Source organism: Myotis daubentonii, chromosome 1 (assembly GCF_963259705.1).
Source record: "Myotis daubentonii chromosome 1, mMyoDau2.1, whole genome shotgun sequence".
Lineage (NCBI taxonomy): Eukaryota > Metazoa > Chordata > Mammalia > Chiroptera > Vespertilionidae > Myotis > Myotis daubentonii.
In genome coordinates this window covers 107,292,268-107,315,431 of record NC_081840.1, presented here as the reverse complement: position 1 = coordinate 107,315,431, position 23,164 = coordinate 107,292,268, and the positions used below count along the sequence as shown (strand labels likewise).

Below are 23,164 nucleotides of genomic sequence, written 5' to 3'. Positions count from 1 at the left end.
GTGTGTTGTGTATTCTGTTATGTGTGTTATATGTTCTGTCCTGTCTGAGCTCACTTCTGAAATTCTGTAGTTCTCGAAGCGGTCTAGGTGGACGCACTGCTGAAGGACCATGGGTGGAGAGAGTCGGAAGACATTCTGCTCCCCAGGAGGGATGCATATTCCCCTCATGAGGGATGTGTATTCCCCTCACGTATTTGAGACGAGGCGGGTCGCTCCCGCCGGTTTGGTGTAAGGCCATCATCTAGTTGCTTCCATGGAGTTGGAAGGCTGTTCTTTGGGCCCCTCTGTTTGTCTGTGTCTGTGTTTTTCTGTTTTCTGTGGACTTACTGGACGAACATTATGAGATGGACTCAGACTGCTCCTTTGGGTATTGTGATTGATCATTTCAAGGAGATTGGGGGAGGCTGTAGAGCTCCCTCAGGAGTTTCAAAGTTTTTATTGTTTAAACTCTGAATGAATGTCTGGTGAAAGTGTGTGAGTGTGGAGGGAGGGGGCCTGCCCTCTCCACTCCTTTGTGTGGCTCCATGACTTCGGTCGGGCAGGCGTCTGAGTGAGGATATGTGAAAACAGGTCACCCCCTCCCCAAGTAAATGCGCCTGGGATTTCTGTGCACGTGTAAAGAGAAAAGCTGGCTTAAAATGAATGCGCACATAGTCCGATTTTGGATAGAGTTTTGAGCTGGAGTCTCTTTGCAAATGTGCAGGATGGAACCGAAGACTGATTATTTACCCAAAGGAAAAAATAATGATGCTAGATTCTAGCAGAAAGATTGGCATTTCCATAATAAAGAACAGTTTTTATTTATTTTGTTTTTTTAAAATATATTTTATTGATTTTTTACAGAGAGGAAGGGAGAGAGATAGAGAGTTAGAAACATCGATGAGAGAGAAACACCAATCAGCTGTCTCCTGCACATCTCCCACTGGGGATATGCCCGCAACCCAGGTACATGCCCTTGACCGGAATCGAACCTGGGACCTTTCAGTCCGCAGGCCGACGCTCTATCCACTGAGCCAAACCGGTTTCGGCAAGAACAGTTTTTAAATGCTAGCGAAGGGTGTTCAGTCTGGCTCCCCAAGGCAATTTCTAATGAAGGAAGGGGCTAGCTGCTTCCCACCTGTAGCAAAATCTTAAAAGAAAGAATGTGGTCAATTTACATCTGAAAATACCAGGTAGGCCAGAACCTGTTTTGCAAGGCTCAAATGTGGTTTTCCAGAGCCGCTTGAAAGTAAAAAGTAAAGTTTACTCTAATTTGCCTCATGAAAAATCTAGAGGACAGAATTAAATCTGTTGGTTGAGTACTGAGAAATGCCGAATATTTAACTTGCCAGCTAAAAGTTTAAGGTTCGGATTGAATTGGGAAAAATTGTGTAATTGTGGTAACTAAATGCCTTTGCTTATTGGTCTGATTGAGAAGGGAGAATTGATTTTGTGACCTCAACTGAAGATTTTGATGCAAGGACCAATTTAAATTTAATTGATATTCTTTAAGATAATTATAAAAGGTATAAACAGCTAATGAGATTTCAGTTTGTCTGCAATATAATGTTGGCCATCTATCTTTTAGGGATCCTGATTTGCAAAAAACAGTGTAGACAGCCACCATTTTGGGCTACATGACTTGGCAGCTGCCATGTCAGCCACATGGCTTGCCGCTCCCCTGGGGTCCGCCATCTTGAAACAGCAAAGGCCCCTCCCTCTGATTTAGTCAATCAGTGTCTGCTCACTGAGGCAGGCTGGGATTTCAGGGGTGGAGTTTTAAGGCTGAGCTTTACTGCTAATCTCTTAAATCTAGAAAACCCTGCTTTCCTTAAACTAAGGACAATTAAAGGTTATGTCAAGGTCTTTAAAAGGGACTGATAGCAGTAATACAATTTCTAAAGTAAAGTATGATGACAATTATTTCAGGTAGAAACTGTGGTTTAGATAACATGCCTAAGTTTAACCTAGGTTACCCAAGGACTCTAGATAATGCGTTTACCCAAAACTGTAATTTAGATTGCATGCTGTCTCTGCTTCTGTAAATTGCTTTTTTTGAAAACTAGGTTCCTCATTCCAAACCTTGGGGTGTGGTCAATACCTTTGTGATTTTTTGACTGCCTCTGTTCAGGGACTTGTTGTGGCTCAAAGTTTTTAATGGGAAATGTTATAAAATTGTTTAGCTAGTAAAATTTCTGTTTATGTCTCTTAAAAATATGAATGTATTGCTAATTTGAGGCTATTTGTTCATGTAAATGTGGAAGTCTGCAGAAGAAAAAAAAACAAACCACACACTTGATTTCCTTGAGGCTGAGTGCTCTGACCAATAGCAAAACGCCCTGAGCGGCCACTAGGATCTTTCCCCAAGGGCGCTTGCTCTCTGTCAGAGGTGGAATTGGCCCGCCTAACTAGTAAACATCTCTGTCTGTTTGTTTGCTGGGAACTTTGATTTGCTATGTGATATTCTGTTCTGGGTTGGGATTTTTGAATTCTGGGGTAGATTTAAAAGGTATTTGTAACTTTTCTAGTCTGATTGGGACATTTAGGGGTATGGCTCACAATTCCTCAGGGCAGAGATTTTATGGGCCCCCCTGCCTGTGCTGTATTAAATAATACAGGCCAGTGTCATTTGGCTTGCTGGTTAAAGGAAGGCAACGGGCCCTAGAATCTGTAAAAATGGCTGGGAATAAAGCTGGTTAAATGTATTGACAGGGTTCGATACCTGTTGCTGCTAGCAAAGGAGAGGCTGATATCTCCTTCTAGCACACTCCCTTGAAAGAGGCCTGGTTGTTGCTCTGCCACAAAGAGAACTGGTAGAAAGGCAAGAAATCAGAGCGCTGTAACTAAAGATTTAAAAGATGCCTTCTTCAGTCTACCGCTAGCACCTCAAAGTCAGCCCCTGTTTGCCTTTGAGTGGCATGACCCAGAGGAGGGCTTCAGCGGACAGCTAACTTGGACACGCCTACCCCAGGGGTTCAAAAACTCGCCCACCATCTTCAACAAGGCGCTTCATGAAGACTTGGGTGAGTACAGAAGGGAACACCCTGACCTCACCCTCCTCCAGTATGTAGATGCAGCCAACATGGCCAAGGACTGTGAGTCGGGGACCCGAGATCTACTGGCCACCCTGGGGGCCTTAGGGTACCGGGCATCCACGAGGAAGGCTCAGTTATGCAGAGAAAGGATCCTCCTACTCAAGCCTCCAAGCGTGCGGTTCTGCCCCAGTGCGGCCCTCAATCCTGCTACTTTGCTGCCCGACCCTCACTTAGATGCCCCACTACACGACTGTGTGGGAATACATGGACTCCGGAAGGACTTGACCAACCGGCCCCTCCCTGATGCAGAGGCCACCTGGTTCATGGATGGAAGCGGCTTCGTGTGGGACAGGTGCAGGTACGTAGGTGCAGTGGTGGTCACTGAAATGGACACTGTGTGGGCAGAGACCCTGCCCTCTGGGACGTCAGCCCAGCGAGCAGAACTCATCGCCCTTATTAAGGCACTGACGCTGGGGGCTGGGAAGCGGCTTAGACCAGCCCAACACCAACTCCTCATCAGCACAGACCAGGAGATTGGGTCTACGTCAGAAGGCACCACCGGGAGACCCTCGAGCCACGTTGGAAGGGTCGCTACACTGTGGTGCCTGACGACCCCCAGCACTCTCAAGGTAGACGGCATCACGACCTGGGTCCATCACACTCACGTCCGGTCAGCAGACCCATCTGTGATCCGGGAAGACTTCGTCACCAAATGGAGCATCGATTGAGATCAACGCAACCCGCTCAAGGTCAAGAACATTGCTTGCGATCACTCCTGCTACCGGGAGCCCCCACAATACCGTATAATAGACTTAGATGATGCCTGCATCTTCATGGACATGGCTCCAAAGAGACAAGGACAATTTATAGGAAGGTCAAGAATAGACTTTAGTCATTGTATCGATATGTTATATTGACCTTTGATTCTCTTGCAGGTTTGAATGTATGTTGGCTATCCTGGAAGAGGACTGTGTGGGGTGAACCCCAAAAGTAAAGGGTGTCTAGCTGCCAAGAGGGCAGAGGCCCAACTGGGCAGGGAAGAGTGCCCATCAGGTTTTGGTCTCTGTTGAGACAGTTGACGGTTGGCAGCCTATATACTGTCTTGCAGGCCTGCGTAACCATGCCCATGTCACGGATAGTACAAACCTCAACTGTAGAAAGCTGGGAAAGGCCTGTTTGGAATAGAAGGTCTGAGGCATGGTTATGCATAGAAAGAAGGTTTGATGCCAACAGTTACTGTTTTGTTATAACTCTGAAGAATCCATGAAAAGGAATAGGCAAGGAAAGTCAGAAAATCTTAGAGCAGATCAGTATGTTTTTCTCCTTATATAATTCCTCTGAAATATTGGCAATGCTAAATAAGTCATGGCAATACATTTCTTTGCATATATTCAATAAGACTAGTTCCTAAAAAAAAAAAAAAAAAAAAAAAAAGACTAGTTCCTAATAGTGGTTTTATTAACGGAAAACTTTGACTGGAATATCATGTTTTAAAGAGACCCGTCTGGACTTTAAAGACTTGAAGCCAGTAAGAATGCCACAAAGAAAGCCTGGTATCCTGCTTGGGAGCCCTGAAGATGGCTGGCGCTGGAGCGTCAGGCCCATGCCCTACCATCACTGGCGGTTGGTCAGAGTAGAAGGGGAGCAATAAGGGTGCCTCTGCATCCCTGCGGAACCCCCAATCACTCTGGGCCGCAATGAGTAGGAGGGCTACTGGGATGGGCCTTAAAGCCTAGAGCAGCCATGGGCAAACTATGGCCCGTTTGGAATGAATAAAACTAAAAAAAAAAAAGGACCGTACCCTTTTATGTAATGGTGTTTACTTTGAATTTATATTAGTTCACACAAACACTCCATCCATGCTTTTGTTCCGGCCCTCCGGTCCAGTTTAAGAACCCATGTGGCCCTCGAGTCAAAAAGTTTGCCCACCCCTGGCCTAGAGCGTAGGCTCAGGTGGAGTTGCTACAGGTGAGGGTTTCACCTAACTCAGCAAATACTGCAGGCAGGCCTGATGGCAGCTGGATGGCTTGGCTTCCTGGCCCTACGGGGCACATTAAGATTCAACAATGAGATTCCAGCAAAGGTGGTCGGTTACCATTCTTGTTGTGTTTATGCAAACATCAAGCCAAATTGAATACAGCCATGGAGGAATTTTAAGAAGAAAAATCCTATTTCAATAGAAGTTGTTAAAGCTAAAATGGTTTCTTTCCCTTCCACTGGACCATTTGTTAAGCATATAGGGATAGTTCAGTTGATAGTTCTGTGTGCCCAGTACGGGCCTCTAGCAATAATGGAATAGAAATGCAGTCCATCTCATGATTGAGCCGGAAGTTCCAAGACAAAGGGGGGAATGAAAGGGCGAGGACTACGCCCTCCATCTTGCCCCAGGGTAAGGGCTACGCCCTCCATCTTACCCTGGATCTTCCGTTTTTGGGCAGCCATGTGCTCGGCAAGGCTTCTTCCTGGAAGTCCAAGCCTCTGCTAGCCACACCCAGGACTTCTTTAAACTAACCAATGACAATCAAGGGAAGTGTGCGCCATAGATATGACCACATCCTGTGTAACAAGACACAGACTTGTGCCTGGCCAATCGGCAGGGCCCACAGTCCTTTCTCCTCCCCTTACTCCAACCCCTTATAAAACCTCTCTCCACACAGAGTTCTCCCTCTCTGCCGCTTGGCTTGCCATTGCGTCGGTGAGTGGGTCGGGGAGCCAAGCTAGCTCGAATAAAGACTCTTTGCTTTTGCATTGGACTCAGCTGGCTCCCTGGTGGGCTTTTGGGGATCTTTATATCTGGGCATAACGGTATCATTTCATCTTGTCTTGACTATCTGAGATGACTTTGTTAGGTTACTTGTTTAGTCTCTTTTCCTCCAGCAGAATATAAGAGATTCATGGGTATAGGGGCTTAGAATATATCCCAACATAAGAAAGATATTCAACAAATATGAATGATTAGGTCTAATTTTGATGCTTTCCCTTTGAACTCATGTCAGTCTCATTAAATATCTCTAAGGCAGTATGGTACAGTGGAATGTGGACTCAGAACTGAGTATAAATCCTTTCTTTGCCACTTCCCAATTGTATAACTGTACAAGTTACTTATCACCTTTAAGTCTTAATTTACTTCTTTAAAATTGGTATAATAGTCCTACTCTATAAAGTTGAGGTAGGAGTTTTTAACACATTGTTTGCGGGTAGTTTTTATCGCGCGCTAACAGGTGGCGCGGGCCATTTTTGCTAATTTTTTGCGCAAATGGCAACGTTCAGTAAAATTACGATAACTTTAGTTTACGTATTTATACGTTACCCGCATTCTACCGCTAGTCTATAAAAAACGTATTAATACGTGTCCTGCGCTCTACTACACTGGTAGAACGTATAAATACGTAAGACGTGTAAACACGTTTCACGCATACAATGTGTTAAATTACATAATTTACATAAAAAGCAAAGCAGACTGCTTGGCCTATACTAGGTGTACTGGTTGATAATGCAGATTTTTTTTCAATAGATGGAGTTACACATATGTTGATATATATGCGATTTGATATGTATGCTATTTTGTTGTATTGACAGCAAGCTTCAAAACTTCACATATCAAATTTTTTGAAGGTGTTCACATCATAGATATTTTTACGCTTAAAAATGTCAAATTTCGTACCAAAAAAAAGCATTTGCGGGAAGTTTTAATTCATCACTTTATTTTGAAGAAAAAAATTATCGTATACTTCGGGAAGCTTATGGTGAACATGCTCCATTACAAGATACTTGTGAACGCTAGTTTAAACACGTTAAAAGTGATGATTTTGATGTGAAAGACAAAGAACGTTTAAGTCAACCAAAAAAGTTTGAAGACCAACAATTACAAGCATGGTTGGATTAAGATGCATGTCAAACTAAAAAACAACTTGCAGAAAGCTTAAATGTTGCTCAGCAAACAATTTCCGATCACTTACAAGCAATGGGAAGGATTTTAAAGGAAGGAAAATGGGTGCCACATCAACTGAATGAAAGACAAATGGAAGACCGAAAAGTCATCAGTAAAATGTAACTACAGTGGGAAGGCCTGGGAAGGTTGGTTGGGGAGGGGGTAAGAGATCAACTGAAGGACTTGTATGCATGCATATAAGCATAACTAATGGACACAAGACACTGCGGGGTAGGGGAGGCCAGGGGAAGGTCAAGGGGAGAAAAAAAAAGAGACATATATAATACTCTTTGTAATGCTTTAAGCAATAAAACAAGATTTAAAAAAATAAAAAAATAAAATGCAAAAAACAATGTTGCTTCAGTGGCATGAAAGAGTCTTTTTTTGCATCGAATTGTGACTGGCAATGAAAAGTAGATTTATTTTGAGAATCCCAAACACACAAAATCATGGGTTGATCCAGGTCAACCATCATTGACTGCAAGGTCAAATCGCTTTGGGAAGAAGACTCTGTGTTTGGTGGGATCAGGAAGGTGTGGTGTATTATGAGCTTCTAAAACCAGGTGAAACCATTAATACTGATCGCTACTGACAACAAATAATCAATTTGAACCATGCTTTGATTGTGAAACGACCAGAATTTGCCAGAAGACACGGCAAAGTAATTTTGCTTCATGACGACACACCATCACACACTTCAAAACCAGTTAAAGACATGTTAAAAGATCTTGCCTGGGAAGTATTAACCTACCCACCATATTCACCAGACCTTGCTCCTTCAGATTACCACTTGTTCCGATTGATGGCACATGCACTTTCTGAGCAGCACTTCAAAACGTACGAAGAAGTGGGAAATTGGGTCTCTGAATGGTTTGCCTCCAAACAAGAAAAGTTCTATTGGGACAGTATCCACAAATTACCTAAAGGATGGGGGAAATGTGTAGCTAGCATTGGACATTACTTTGAATAAAGCACTTCTGATGTTTCTCATGAAATTATCATGTTTTCTTTGGTTACAAAATCTGCATTATTAACCGGCACAGCTAGTAATATGTGTCTATTATCTTTTCCTTTGACTCTTTTGTGAATTATAATAGCTAATATTTTTAGGTGTGTTTTGTGACAGTATTCTTTTTTTTTAAAATATATTTTATTGATTCTCTACAGAGAGGAAGGGAGAGGGATAGAGAGCCAGAAACATCGATGAGAGAGAAACATTGACCAGCTGCCTCCTGCACACACCCCACTGGGGATGTGCTCGCAACCCAGGTACATGCCCTTGACCGGAATCGGACCTGGGACCTTTCAGTCCGCAGGCCGATGCTCCATCCACTGAGCCAAACCGGCCAGGGCTGTGACACTATTCTAAGTGTTTTACATGGGTTAATTAATTTAATCCATATGAAAACTCTGTACAATACGAACTATAAGTATCTGGTACAGATGAGAAAACTGAGCCCCAGTGATTTTAGCAACCTGCCTAAGATTACACAAGTAGAAAACTGCAGAGCCCAAACTTGAACCCAGCAGTTCCATCCAATTTCAGAGGCAGTGAAATAGTCACTGACTGTCTTTATTTTGACCCCAGGATGAGAAATAAATTTTACATTGTAATCCATCACATGTGCATGAAAGTTTTACAATTTAATACTTACCCTTATTATATGTAGCATATTTTGATAATTTTTCAATTTAATTAAACAATTTTTAACAACTTATTTAATGATCTATTAAGTCAAAAGCATACTTTGAAAAACCATTTATTTAAATTACAATTAATCTAACTACTCTTATCTCCAGATACCTCAACTTTTACTAGAAAAACTCTAATGGTTATCAGTTTAGACTTTTATATTTCATTTAAATTTCAGATAAAGTCCTTATTAGTTAAGATGCTGATCACCCAAGACTCTGCTCTATTCCCCACTGCAAACTCTTTTGCAATTACGGAAAATCCATCTGTTATCAAGTGAGATTCAAGCAATTCTTTCACTTTCCAAAAATCATTTTCCTCTATTAAAGCTCTTAATACAGGGTGCTCTGTGCTGGAACTATTTATGCACATCTCTATCCTTCCCACTAGACTGTAACACCCTAGCGGCAGAAACCATGTTTTAGAAACACTTTTGTAGTCCCAAATAGTGAATGGAATCAGAGAACACAGGAGCTAGTGATAAATAATTCTGACTTTTGCCCAGCCGGCCATGGCTCAGTTGTTACTCTCAATCCTGACCTCTATGAGCTCACATGTGAGCCAAGTGTTTATTTCTGTAGATAAGGTATATTTCTGAGTGCAGACTATGTGTGAAAAGCTAAATAAATAAAACAAAGAAAAAGCCCTTGACTCAGAAGTGTCAGTTGCATGAAATCCTTTTAGAGGGCAAGAGGCTGTTCTGCACTTTTCTACCAAGCAACACTTCACTTTCTCCACCCTCAGGGAAAGATTATCCTGGTGTTGTCTTAATCTAGCAGATGCTGAACATTTAGAAAATGGGGGAAATATTACCACCTGTTTATGCTGACTTTTTAAAAAATATATATTTTATTGATTTTTTACAGAGAGGAAGGGAAAGGGAGAGAAACATCCATCAGCCGCCTCCTGCACACCCCCTACTGGGGATATGTCCGCAACCAAAGTACATGCCCTTGACTGGAATCAAACCTGGGACCTTTGAGTCTGCAGGCCGACGCTCTATCCACTGAGCCAAACCGGTCAGGGACTGTTTATGCTGACTTTTAATAAAAAAGACTGGTCAACAGCTGATGAGGGGTTGTAGAGAAGCTAAGGTGGGGACAGGAAATGCTGATTCAGAATGCAGCTAGTTTTCAACTGTTTTTTGGGGGAAAGTGCCAAAGAAGTATATGATGGCATGAACGGCTTTGGGGGTGGGGGGAATTGGGGAACAAGGACACAAATGTAATACCTTCATCAATAAAGAAAAAAAAAGAGAAGTATATGATCATTCCCAGATGGCCAAGAGGCAAAAGCAAGATAATGTATCCTGCTCACTAATACAACATGCCTTGCCTTAGTGCATGCACATGGAGTCAGAAATATGAATCATGAATTGAGCTGTCAGTTGCCTACTCTATAGTCATTTTCTCCTTCTTTATCAACTAAAACCGCTTATTATTGGGGGCAGTAATATCCAAGGAAAGATGACATTTCTTGACCTCCATTATAGCTAGCTGTTAGTCATGTGACAGTTCTGGAAGGGGTGAATGTGATTTCCAGAAAGACTCTTTACAGTATGCTGACTCAGCTAGATTTTCCCATTTTGTCCTTGCCCTCTTCTTTATGCTGCCAAGAATTTCAAATGATGACTGATGGACAAGTGGCTATTTTGGACCATGAGGTGACGTTGAAAATGGAACCATGTTTTGGGGCAGAGGAGCTCTATACTGATCTTGGATTGCCAACCTCTGGAATAATTTTCTGAGAGACACATTTCTTGTTTAACCTTTTGCTGTTTTGGGTTTGTTAAATTGTTGTCAAGTCCAATCCTGAGTTACCTCAATAGTTTTTGGTATTCATTTAGCAAAGTCTTCATGTCCTCCCAAGTAGGGTCAATTCTGTTAAGCCAATTCTATCTTTCTAACAACAGTGTAAAATTGCTGAGGCCTATGTTAGGTCAGAAGAGAAAACTAGCCCTGGCCAGTGTGGCTCTATGATTAGAGTGTTGGCCTGCACACCGAAGGGTCATGGGTTAGAATCTTGGTCAAAGGCGCATGTTCCTGGATTGCAGGTTCAATCCGTGGCCTGGGTCGGAGCACGTGCAGGAGGCAATCAATCAATGCCTCTCCCCCTCTCTCCCTGCCTTCCACTCTCTCTAAAAATCAATGGAAACAAATATCCTCCAATGAGGATTAATCAAAAACACAAAAACCAACTAAAAAAAAAAAGAAGAGGAAATTAGTGTTGGAACAAAGCAAATCTTGCCCAATGCCACACAACTGTTTTCTTGGACAGCATCAGGCTGAGGAAGCCAGGTTACCTCACCCTAGGATTTTAAAAGCATGGTGGCACCCTGGCCCTGTGGCTCAGTTGACTGGAGCGTTATCCCATACACTGAAAGGTCGTAGGTTCAATTCCCAGTGAGGGCACATACCCAGGTGGCAGGTTCAATTCTGGGTCAGTCAGGGCTGCCTCCCCCATGCACCTCTGACTGGGGATTGAACCCTCCGCCTTTCAGTGTATGGGATATGACACTCCAATGACAACGCTCCAACCAACTGAGCCACACTGCCAGACTTCTACCCTGGCCGGTGTTGGTCAGTGGTTAAGAGTGTCAGCTTGTGGACAAAAGGGTCTCGGGTTCAAATTCCAGTCAAGGGCACATACCTGGGTTTGCGGGTTTGATACCTGGGCCAGTTGGGATGCATGTGGTATGCAACCACCAATCAATGTATCTCTCTCACCCACTCTCTCTCTCTCTCTCACTCTCTTTCTCTCTCCTCTTTTTCTCTCTTCTTCTCTCTCCCCCTCCCTCCCTTCCACTCTCTCTAAATCAATGGAAAAATATCCTCAGGTAAGGATTAACAAAAAACAACAACAAAGAAAAATCAGACTTCTTTTAAGTTGCCTCCAGAATACTAGTGCTATATTAAAATGTATTACAGCTCATGGTATTGTTATAAAATACTTTAAAAGAGCTGAATTCTCAAACAGGCTGAGATACATTTTGAATAAGAAATTAGTAAAATGAATGTGTTACTGTTTTAAAAGCATAACAGACAATAATTAATGTAGGGTTGACAATCTTTAAGATGAAAAGGCAGAGGTAGGAGTTTTTTCATTACAATGCAGATAAAATTGAATAGGATGGATTCAACATAAAAGTTTTAATAAGGCAGATGTCAAGCAAGCATATTGACTTCTTAAAAAAACAAAAAAAAATACAAAAGTTTAATTACAAAAACATTTGTACAGAAAACTTGGCAATTCAACAGTTCCAAATATATGTACACATATTTTTTCTAAAATTTAATTTTGTTAGAAATAAAACACTTTGTCTCACTTTCCTTAGCTGCCCCTTGTGTTTTAATTAAAAAAAAAAATCTGTAACATTGAATAGGAAACAACTGATTTCTTGAGAAGACCATAAATGCAGTAATATCGATAAGGTTATCGGAAAGCATGAATTAGGTATCATGTTAGTCTGAAACCTCATTTGCTACCTCCTGGTTGGTCACAGAGGAGAGAGGAGGCAACACAGACGTGCTTTATGGGACCTGATGGTATTGTGGCAGTTGAATCCCAGTCACCAGTGAGTTAGGGATATAGGTGCTGGGAGAGCCAACATTTCAAAAGCAGGCTGCTTATTTTGTGAAAATGATTTCAGACTGTAGGCTTTTTCAAGATCTCATGCATTCCTGAATATGCAGATGTTTTAAGTCAATGTCAGGTGTTCTATATCTAGAGTCAGGAAAATGATGATCTTGGACTAAGTTATAGCCTTTCCTGGTTAAGAGCACTCTAACATAGCAGCACAAAACTAACAGGAGGAAGAAACAAGAGAAATATCAGGAGGAAGGAAAATCAGAAGGTATCTGGCAGAGGGCAGTCACAAATTCCCAGAACTGGCTTGGATGTCCTTCTGCTATAGACAGTGTGTTCTAGGTTGGATTTAGTAGGCAAGGAATCTGAGAGAAGTGACAGCACCAGCAGTGACAGGTGAGAACAGAATAGAAAAATATGGAAAAAAGCAGATTAGTAGGCTAGGATTATAGCAATAAGCCATAGATAATGATGGGCTCTTATTCTAAAATATTGCCAAGTGGTGATATGTGGGCTTCAGTGAATGGAAATTTGATGTGTGCTCATATCAGACATTAAAAAAGGCTGTCCTACCTGGCTGGTGTGGCTCAGTGGTTGAGTGTCAACCTATGAACCAGGAGATCATGGTTCAATTCCCAGTAGGGACACTTGCCTGGGTTTCACGCTCAATCCCCAGTGTAGAGCATGCAGGAGTCAGCTGATCAGTGATTCTGTCTCATCATTGATGTTTCTGTCTCTCTCCCCCTCTCTGAAATCAATAATAAAAATACATTTAAAAATTAAATTAAAAAGGCTATCTCACCACATCTTTGGGCTATTGAAGAAATCAGATAAAAAGACAGGATGGTACAGCAATGTTAAAAAGACAGGATGGTACAGCAATGTCACCAGGGGGTTTCCGACTTGCACCCTGATTTGTGAGAATGTTGTGAGGAGACCACACGTCCACCTGCTTTAGTAGTGTGGTGCCTGGACAATGGGCTGAGCATGCCTGGCTTTGGTTCCAAAGACCAGAGCTGCAACACACAGTCTGTGCTGTAGAGCATCAAGACAAAAACCAAACCTTTAGGTGTGAATCAGGAACCCCTCTTTTCTTTTGGTGTTTTTTAAAAAAATGTATTTACTAAAGGGGGAAAAGGAAGGAAAGCCTGTCCTTTTGCAATAGATTTTACAGTATGGTTATAGAAGGAAGACAAAGGACATGGGAATTCCTCTGTGTCCTTTCTTGTCAGCTCAAGAGACTATTGTGATGATATCTCTGCCTATCCACATCCACGAATCAGTGTACCTAAAGCATAGTCAGTTTTACTTATGATAAACCTTTTTTTCCCCCCAATGCCAAATGAGAGACTACTTTTCCTGTTCTCTCCTAATTACCAATGACTTTTTCCACAGCAAAAAATGCTCCAGAAGACATTGTAGACAGATGGGAACAGAAGAACCTGGGCTGGAATGCAGGGTATGTGTAGGAGTTAAGCTCAGAAAACAGCAGGCAGTACTGAGGAGGAAGGAAAGCTTATTCTCAGGGTAGCAATCACAAAGCCTCCACGAGGGCTGGCACCCACTGCACACTGTGTGGGACAGGAAACAGTCTCCACCACAGAACCTAGTTAAAAAGAAGATCCTTTCTTTGGAGTCAAGTAGGCTAAAGATAGAAGATTGGGCCTGTCCAATAAGAGAAACTCTCCTTCAGAACCCTGCTGAGCAACAAAGCCCAGAGGTCAGAAAATGGAGATGTGTAACTTGCTGGGGGTTAAGGGAATAAAAAGAACAACCAAAGGCATTAAAAAAGTGACAGGTAGATAAGAAAACCAGAGTGCCACTAATAAAAGGGTCCAAATCTGTAGAACAATGAGAAGGCTTCCTTTATACTGCAGAAGATGACAACAGATTATATACAGATCCAATTTAACAGAAAAGCAGATGATAGAAAACTGAAGACTTGGGAGAGTGGCTGCACACTTTCAAAGCTTCGCGAAGAGGATTCCATAGGAAGCTCATAAACATGTTCTTTTTGCCGCTCCCTCATATGGCTTTCTGGGTGAAGGCATTTAACTCACAGCTGATAGTTCCTTCACAAGCAGAGTCATCTGTACTCCTCTGCTTCTACTCAGTTCAAATTTTCAGAGATGGCTTCTCCTTCCTCACATCTTGGAGCTCTAATACCTGTAGGTGTGGTGGAGGGGGAGGAAAGGGGGGGAGAGAGAGAGAAAAATGGGGATGTAGGAAAATTGTTTAGCTGAACACAGATAAGCAACTATCAGGGACAAATCTGATGAAAGAAAATTAGTACTCTACTTTAGTCCAAAGAGTAGATGGTCAATTAAAATCATTTTTCTTTAAGTATAAGTCTAAGAATCTCTGCATGTGCATATATTATGTGCATATGATCAATAAATCTTGTTACACTGATAAAAATGCAATCACTTAAGTTTTTTTTCCCAACCCTCAAACAGCCAGATATTTATCATTCAGTTAGACTGAAATCAAGCAACATATGGATTTTGATAGTTTGTATATAAAGTGGTCACTTGTCAACATGAAATCACCTCCGAGGCCTCTCAGAGCCATTTTTTTTTCTAGGTACAGGTTAGCCACAAAGAAAGATGCCAACTGGGATAATTCTTCCATTGCAAATCTATAAAAATAACTTTTTACTTGGTTGACCAAAATTTTATAACATTATAATTACTATATTGTAATTTTTTTCTATTTACCTCTTATTTATCTTAATGCTTTCATTCTAAAAATTTTTAGTGCTTTCCCCTTACACATCTCCCACCTCTCCTAACGTTTTAGAAACTCCACTAATCCAGAGTTTTGATATATGTGTTCTATACCTGGATTCTGCAGTCATTTACATAGCTATTTCCAGGTAAGACATTTCGCCTCTTTGGAACTCAGTTTCTTTATATGTAAAAATATTAGAATTTCTAAAGGTCCCTTCTAGTGCTAATTTGCTCCTCTAATACGGGAGACCATTAGCTTCCCTTCACTCACTGGCTCCTGACAGTGGAACCACAAATGCTGAGGACATCAGGCCTAGGTGTCTGTACGTATTTGTATAATGAAGCCAAGCTAGTATTAATTGTAGTATTTATAACGTTTTGTTTGACAGTTTTGAGGGTCTGGGGTATCCAGTTTTAGTTATGATTGCATGGCTAGACTGTAAGAACCTGTAAGTAATAAAATAATTCATTTTCAGGTATTACTTTTTCAAGGGCAAAATATTTGTAGTTTAAAATAAAGAATAATAACATTCTAGGTTTTCAAAGACACTTTGGCCCTGGCCAGTGTGGCTCAGTGGTTGAGCATTGTCCCGTGCACCAAAAGGTTACTGGTCCCAGTTGGGGTACGTGTGGGAGGCAGCAGATCGATGTTTCTCTCTGTCTCTTGGTCTCTCTGTCTCTCTCTCTCCTCTCTCAAAAACAAACAAAAAAAATTGGTAAAGACATTAAAAAAAAAAGATACTTCAGAAAAGATACTATAGTTTATATCCCTAAGACTGGTAAAGTATTAGGACCATCTTATTATTAGCAAAATGCTCAAAACAGAAAACCACTTTTGGCTCAAAAATAACTGCCCTATACCTATGTGAGGCGACACCATGTTATCTGTTATTGTGTTCTTTCACAATCTCCTCAACTGTTTCTCCCAGCTTTCTTCTCTCTTTTCAAGCCCACAAGAAAACAATATGTGAAAATGAGAAAGATGATGAGCTCCTCAAAAATCCCAGGCCTAGATTTACAAGCTGTTCCCTTCACAAAAAGCAGCAGTAATGCTAGTGCTTTATTCTGCAGGCAGTACGGCCATATCTTATAAGTATAGTCCCTTCCATCTAACCACTTACTAGAAAAACAGTAGTTCTTTCTCCATCAGAGCATGGCTGAGGCTAAAGTATAATGAATTGCCTTGTATGGTTATCATCCAAAGGCATGGCCAAGAAGGATAAAGACTACTGCTTTTGTTTTTGCTAGCAGATACTGCCTAATTAGATAAAGAATCATGGGAGCCCTAGCCTGGTGCTAGTTTGAGCATTGTCCCAATACACCAAAATTGTGGGTTCGATCCCCAGTCAGGGTACATACAAGAATCAACCAATGAATGCATAAATAAGTGGAATAGCAAATTTCTCTCTCCAATCAATGAAATTTTTAAAAAAAGAATCACTGATTTTATTTATTTGTATAAATAAATAAATACTGAAAATGAATATGAATATGTATATGAGTGTGCTCACATACCTGCAGGACAAAAATATAAAAGATTCAAACCCAGGTTTGGCCATTTTAAGGAGCATATCCTGCTACCCACTCTTGTTTTAGTATCCACATATTAGGATTTCCACACAGCTTGTATGTCTGTGGGCACAGAACAATTTAATTGACAAAGGACTGTCAATTTTGTGGGATGGCATACTAAAGGGTACTCTATCTATAGGAATTTGAGTGTATAAATACATGTTCCATTTAAAAAATGATACCCGATGACTGACCATTGGTACCAAAATGTTTACATGGGCAGATCCCTTCTGGAAATGTACTTTTTGTCTCCTCTGAAAGGACATAACACATACCATTAGTAATTTGTTGAATATACATATATTTTATCCTCACCCAAGGATATGTTTATTGATTTTTTACAGAGAGAGGAAGGGAGAGAGAAAGAGAAACATTGATGTGAGAGACACACATAGATTGGCTGCCTCCCATATGCATAGGGGATTGAACCTCACAATCTAGGTATTTGCCCTGACTGGGAACCAAACCTGCAACTTTTTGGTGTATGGGATGACGTTCAAACCAATTGAGCCACCTGGCCAGAGCTGTTAAATATATTTTTAAAAAGCTAATTTTCTCTCTCCTCTCATTTTTGCTTATTGAAAATTTATATTTTAATTAATTTAATCAAGGCACTAACTGTTTCACCGTAAGGTTAGTCCACATTAACTCTTAATATACAACTGTCACTCTAATATTCAATGGTGAATAAAAAGCTTCTTATATATGTAGGTTTATATACATACAATGTCTTGTTGACTACTAAATGTAAATTACCATTAATATTTCCCAGGGGAAAGGAAGCTTAAAAATTAAGTGATACTTATTTTGTTCTCGTATTTAAGTGCTGTTTTGGGGGTGATTTCCTCAAAGTTTCTCACTCACTCTTCAAAACTCTTTGGGAAGTTAGCACTCGAGAATACGGAGGATGAGTGACAAAGCTATAATGAAGGTCCAACCAGAAAAATCATGCTCTTTCCATTAAACTATGCTGAAGCATACATAAGTAAAACTGTTTTGATTCTGTTTTCCAACATTATTTACTACAGTTAGCCAGTATGCAACAGGAATCTTGAATCAAATCTCCAACTCATTTATTCAGTATAATTCTAAAAGTTTTAGTAGTACTGATAAAGTCAAAGGCCATTTTATTTTTGAAGTTGTGCTGGCATATAAGTGTATCAGTGAGCACTCACCATTCCTTAACGATCAAGTCTGTTTACAACTTCTCGAACAGTAGCTATGAAGTTTTCATTGTCTTGGGGATTAGCTAAAATAATACTGTGCAGTCTGTTCATATATGAGTCAATGGTGTCCAGGGTAGGTGTCTCTCCACTTCCTGACATAAGATAAGAAGAAAAAGTCAGAAAATCCTCCCTATTTGGTTCGACCATAACACAACTGAATCCACAGCAGAAGAAATTATGCCTCTAAATCAGTGGTTCTCAATCTTCCTAATGCCACGACCCTTTAATACAGTTACTCATGTTGTGGTGACCCCCAAACATAAAATTATTTTCTTTACTACTTCATAACTGTAATTTTGCTACTGTTATGAATCATAATGTAAATATCTGATATGCAGGATGTATTTTCATTGTTACAAATTGAACATAATTAAAGCAGAGTGATTAATCACAAAAATAATATGTAATTATATATGTGTTTTCCGATGGTCTTAGGCGACCCCTGTGAAAGGGTCGGTCGACCCCCAAAGGGGTCGCGACCCACAGGTTGAGAACCACTGCTTTAAATGGTCTCCTTCACAGACAAAATTTTAATTTCAGAGGAGAGATTTTTTTAGACCTCAAAGAAATGAAATCTACATACTCTAAATAGATGGGTATATAATTGCTCTATTTTGTGTATGATTAGCTGCATTAACAAAAGGTTAGAGACTTGCCCAGTTTTCTTCTGTGACTTACCTCAACATGAAAAGATATATAAGAAATACTAGTGTTTGTTTTCTTCTTCCTTTCCATTAAAACAAAATTACAAAGCAAGCAAGTACACTTTTCTTATTCTTAAATCAGTATTACTCAGTTTCCATTGTTCTAAATATCAAATTAAACCTAATAGAAAGTAAGCCATATTAAAATATAGCTGGAAAAATTTTAAATGACCAGAGAACCTGAGATTTTGGGTAATTTGTAGCCAATACTGAGATTTTATTGCATGATGCACAAAAAACCCTGAGGGTGAAAACACCCTTATTTTATGGATTTTTCTCTTTGGGGGAGACTTCAGCCTCACCATGCCAATCCTATTTAATAAAGAGGTAATATGCAAATTGACCATCACTCAAACACACAAGATGGCCACCCCATGTGGACACAAGATGGACGCCACAAGATGGCCAGCAGGGGAGGGCATTGGGAGAAACCAGTCCTGCAAGGGAGGGTAGTTAGGGGTGATTAGGTCTGCAGGAGAGGGCAGTTGGGAGTGACCAGACCTGCAGGGGAGGGCAGTTTGGAGTGACCAGGCCTGCAGGGGAGGGCAGTTGGGGGCGACCAGGCCTGCAGGGGAGGGCAGTTGGGAGCAACCGGGCCTGCAGGCGAGAGCAGTTGGGAGCGACCAGGCCTGCAGAGAAGAGCACTTAGGGGAGACCAGGCCAGCGGGGGGGGGTGGGGGGGGGCAGTTAGGGGAGACCAGGCCTGCAGGGGAGGGGAATTGGGGGTGACCAGGCCAGCAGGGGAGGGCAGTTGGGGGTGGCCAGACCGGTAGGGGAGGGCAGTTGGGGGTGACCAGGCCGACAGGGGAGGGCAATTAGGAGTGACAGGGCCAGCAGGGGAGGACAGTTAGGGGTGACCAGGCCAGCAGGGGAGGGCAGTTAGGGGCAACCAAGCCTGCAGGGGAGGGCAGTTGGGAGGGACAAGGTCTGCAAGGGAGGGCAGTTGGGGGGGGGACCATACCTTCAGGGGAAGGCAGTTGGGGGCAACCAGGCCTGTAGGGGAGGACAGTTAGGGGTGACCAGGCCAGCAGGGGAGGGCAGTTAGGGGCAATCAGGCCGACAGGGGAGCAGTTAGGCGTCAATTGGGCTGGCAGTGGAATGGTTAGGGGGTGATCAGGCTGGCAGGCAGGTAAGTAGTTGAGAGCCAGCAGTCCTGGATTGTGATAGGGATGTCCGACTTCCTGTTTAGGCCTGATCCCACCAGGATAGGGCTTAAACGAGCAGTCGGACATCCCTCGAGGGGTCCCTGATTGGAGCAGTTGCAGGCTGGGCTGAGGGACACACCCCCCCCGCCCGTGCACAAATTTCGTGCACTGGGACTCTAGTATCAATATAAACAGCACCTCCAACTTTCTGAAGTGCTCAGGTAAGGATGGCATTACCAGGTAAGGGCATGCTGGCAAAGCTGCTGGTCAACACCTGTCGCAGGGTCTCTAGGTGCTGTTGTAAGACAGTATTGCGGCTTCGCTCCTGGATCACATCCACTTCCAGCTTCTCCACTGCTGTGCGCATGCTCTCCACGTGCTTCTGCAGGGCTGCATTCCTCTCTTCAAACTCCATGTTGGATTTGCGAAGCTGGCGAAGCTCTGCCTCCCGAGCTGAGGACATCCCCCAGACACACACAGAACACATGGAGCGCTAGGAATCTCTGAGGAGGCCAAGTAATTTTTCCAAGGACGTTCTGCTTAGCTTTCTCTAATTTAGCCCACCTCATTACTCTATTCTCATTGTAGCCCTCCAAATAGCAATTTGGAATGAAACGCCTGACTCCCCAGAGCTAATTTAATTCTTAAAGCTGGTCATATTCTATACGTAAATTTACAAGGAACAGTTGCAATTCCAAGTATTTTTGTTTGTCTGTTTGTTTTAAACTATGAAATGAAAAGCCTGAGGGGTTCCACAGGGGAACAGTGGGACAATGGGTAACCACGGCTTTGGGTTCCCATCTTTACTACAATGAGGTCAAATTTTGCTCTTATATTACATTTGGGACACCGATGTAGGCTTTCATTTGTATAAATGGTTCCAGGTTAATAGTTCAAAAGCAACTGAATTAGTGATGTACATTTATTTGCTTTGATCCGGAGACTAAAGCAGTTTTGACAACACTGGGCTAGTTTTCCTTCACTGGTCTTTGAGTAGTTACCTTTACTAGAGAGTAAAATACAAACAATTTTCTTCTTCCAGACCAGTCCTAGGATTTGGAATATCACTATCATTGCTTTTGATCAATGTATTCCTCCTGAGAACAAAATTCCCTGTCACAGACATGAGTAACACAGAATGATACTTTGGTAATCACCTTTGCTGTGGTTCAGGAATTCCTCTGTAAATATAGGGATGTCAAAAACAGATCGTTCCTTTATTTCTGTTTCTTTCTGTGAAGCAAGAGAAACAAAACAATTCTGGTCAAGATGGCTGAATACATAAACATTGAGCTTGCCTCTTCCCATGACGACATTAAATTACAATGTAATTATAGAACCACCACTCTTGAGAACCCCTTGTAGACTAGCTGAACACAAGTCCTATAAATAAGGATATAAAGAAGAAGCCACGTTAAGCCTGGTAGGAGGGACAAAGACACAGAACAGGCAGATCCCACATGCATGTGTGGTGGTTAAGAACTGGGAGAGATATCTCAACTTTAGAGGTCCAGACATGGATCAAGGGGACCTAGCCCCACACCTGGTAACCCAGCCCAGGTCTCCAGTGCTGGGGAGAGAAGTTCCATAATTTCTGGCTGTGAAGACCAACACAGATTGTGGCTGAGTGAGTTGGAGGTCGCTGGAGTCCCCGGGGTTCTGCTTAAAGAGCCCGCACACAGACTTACACAGACTCACTTGCTGAATTTCAGTACTAGGGCAGCAGCTCGAAATTGCCAGGGACATACAGGGAGGAATTGAATTGCCTACCTCAATGGCAAGGTCTGCATGGGCATCTTTCTCCCAGACAGATATGCTGTCAGAGGCCATTGTTCCTTTGCAGAGTGCCCCTCTGCCCCTCACAGAGTCAGCAGATGGGCCCCATTTTGTTCCTCTGCTGAGCCCTTCCCCATCTAGTATGCAGATACAGGCAAGCACCAAATATGAGTCTCCATCCAACTCACCCTACCCTAGGGATTCCCTGAGAACCTGCACAACCCAACTCACACACAGGCCTGAACCCCTTACAGAGGGTATTCCTCACATGTGGCTGGTCTTGGCCAGTGCTGCGGATTTCCCTAAAACTCTCTGAAAAGTCCAAAACCCCCCAAAAGCAGCAGCTGGCCTTGGCATACCATATACCAGTAATGGCGAACCTTTTGAGCTCGGTGTGTCAGCATTTTGAAATACCCTAACTTAACTCTGGTGCCGTGTCACATATAGAAATTTTTTGATATTTGCAACCATAGTAAAACAAAGACTTATATTTTTGATATTTATTTTATATATTTAAATGCCATTTAACAAAGAAAAATCAACCAAAAAAATGAGTTCGTGTGTCACCTCTGACACGCGTGTCATAGGTTCACCATCCACTGCCCTATACCCATACTAAGTGTCTCCCAGACTGGCACTAGTGGCAGTCAGCCTCATTTCATAGTGTGGCTTCTCCCAGGTACCTCCTGGAAGTCCAGTATAGACAGCTATCAACCTCAGATAATTCTGTAGCTCTTGGTAGGTAGGTCTAGGTCAGGCACAGGGAGCAGCTTACCTAGGACTGCACCTGAACTCCTCCCAAGAGGCCCAGGCCCAACACACCCAGTGGCTGGCTTCAGACCACACTAGAGCACCACCTCAATTCTCTCCGAAAATGATACAACAAAAGGGTGGAGTCAGCAGGCACTAGAGCCCTGCTACAGTGAATCTCCCTTTAAGAAGTCAACCCTGCATAACAGCTTGTCTGTCATAGTCAGGGCCAGTCCTCATAGCCAGTCAGGCTAAGGGCCAATCCAAACCACTGATGTGCTCAAATCCACAGGAGAGTACACAACCCACTCAAGGAACACTGCTGGAGCACCCAACTCAGGTGAACAGGGAAACTGCATCACTGGGTCCTACAGGACACCTACTAAATAAGGCCACCTGCAAAGATTGGAAGACACAGCATATCTACCTATTGTGTAGAAGCAAACACACGGAGGCAACCAAAATGAGGAGATAAAGAAACATGTCCCAAATGAAAGAACAGGAGAAATCTCCAGAAAAAGAACTAAACAAATGGAGGAAAGCAATCTACTAGATACAGAGGTCAAAACGCTGGTTATAAAATGATGATCAATGAAATCAGAACAATTCTCAGGGGGAAAGGGGTGTGGGGGGGTGTGGGAAGAGACTAGAAAAAAATTGTACACCTATGGATGAGGACAGTGGGTGGGGGGGAGGTAAGGGCAGAGGATGGGTTGGGAACCGGGTGGAGGGGAGCTATGGGGGGAAAAAAGAGGAACAACTGTAATAATCTGAACAATAAAGATTTAATTAAAAAAAAGAATAGATGAACTCATTAAGAACTTACACAAAGAGATAAAAACCATAAAAAAGATCCAGTCAGAAATGAAGAATACATTAGACAGAAAAATTGGCAGATTAGATGAAGCAGAGGTTCGAATCAGCAATTTGGAAGACGAAGTGGTACAAAAACAATCAAAACAGAAAAAAAAGAATAAAATTAAATAAGGATAGTTTAGGGAACTCTGGGACATCAACACTCATAGCGCAGGAGTACCAG

At 42.2% G+C, this 23,164-nt stretch overlaps 1 protein-coding gene across 1 annotated transcript in view; it reads right to left on the bottom strand.

Moving 5' to 3' along the window:
• Positions 1-8,500: 8,500 nt before the first annotated feature.
• Positions 8,501-23,164, bottom strand: part of HMG20A (high mobility group 20A) — a 55,659-nt gene continuing 40,995 nt past the window's right edge. The window contains exons 4-7 of the mRNA XM_059690403.1: positions 20,757-20,832; positions 19,837-20,052; positions 17,700-17,842; positions 8,501-14,389 (exon numbers count right to left, since the gene is read on the bottom strand). Of these exons, the coding sequence (XP_059546386.1) occupies positions 17,706-17,842; positions 19,837-20,052; positions 20,757-20,832 (429 nt within the window). The 3' untranslated portion in view covers positions 8,501-14,389; positions 17,700-17,705. The remainder of the gene's footprint in view (positions 14,390-17,699; positions 17,843-19,836; positions 20,053-20,756; positions 20,833-23,164) is intronic.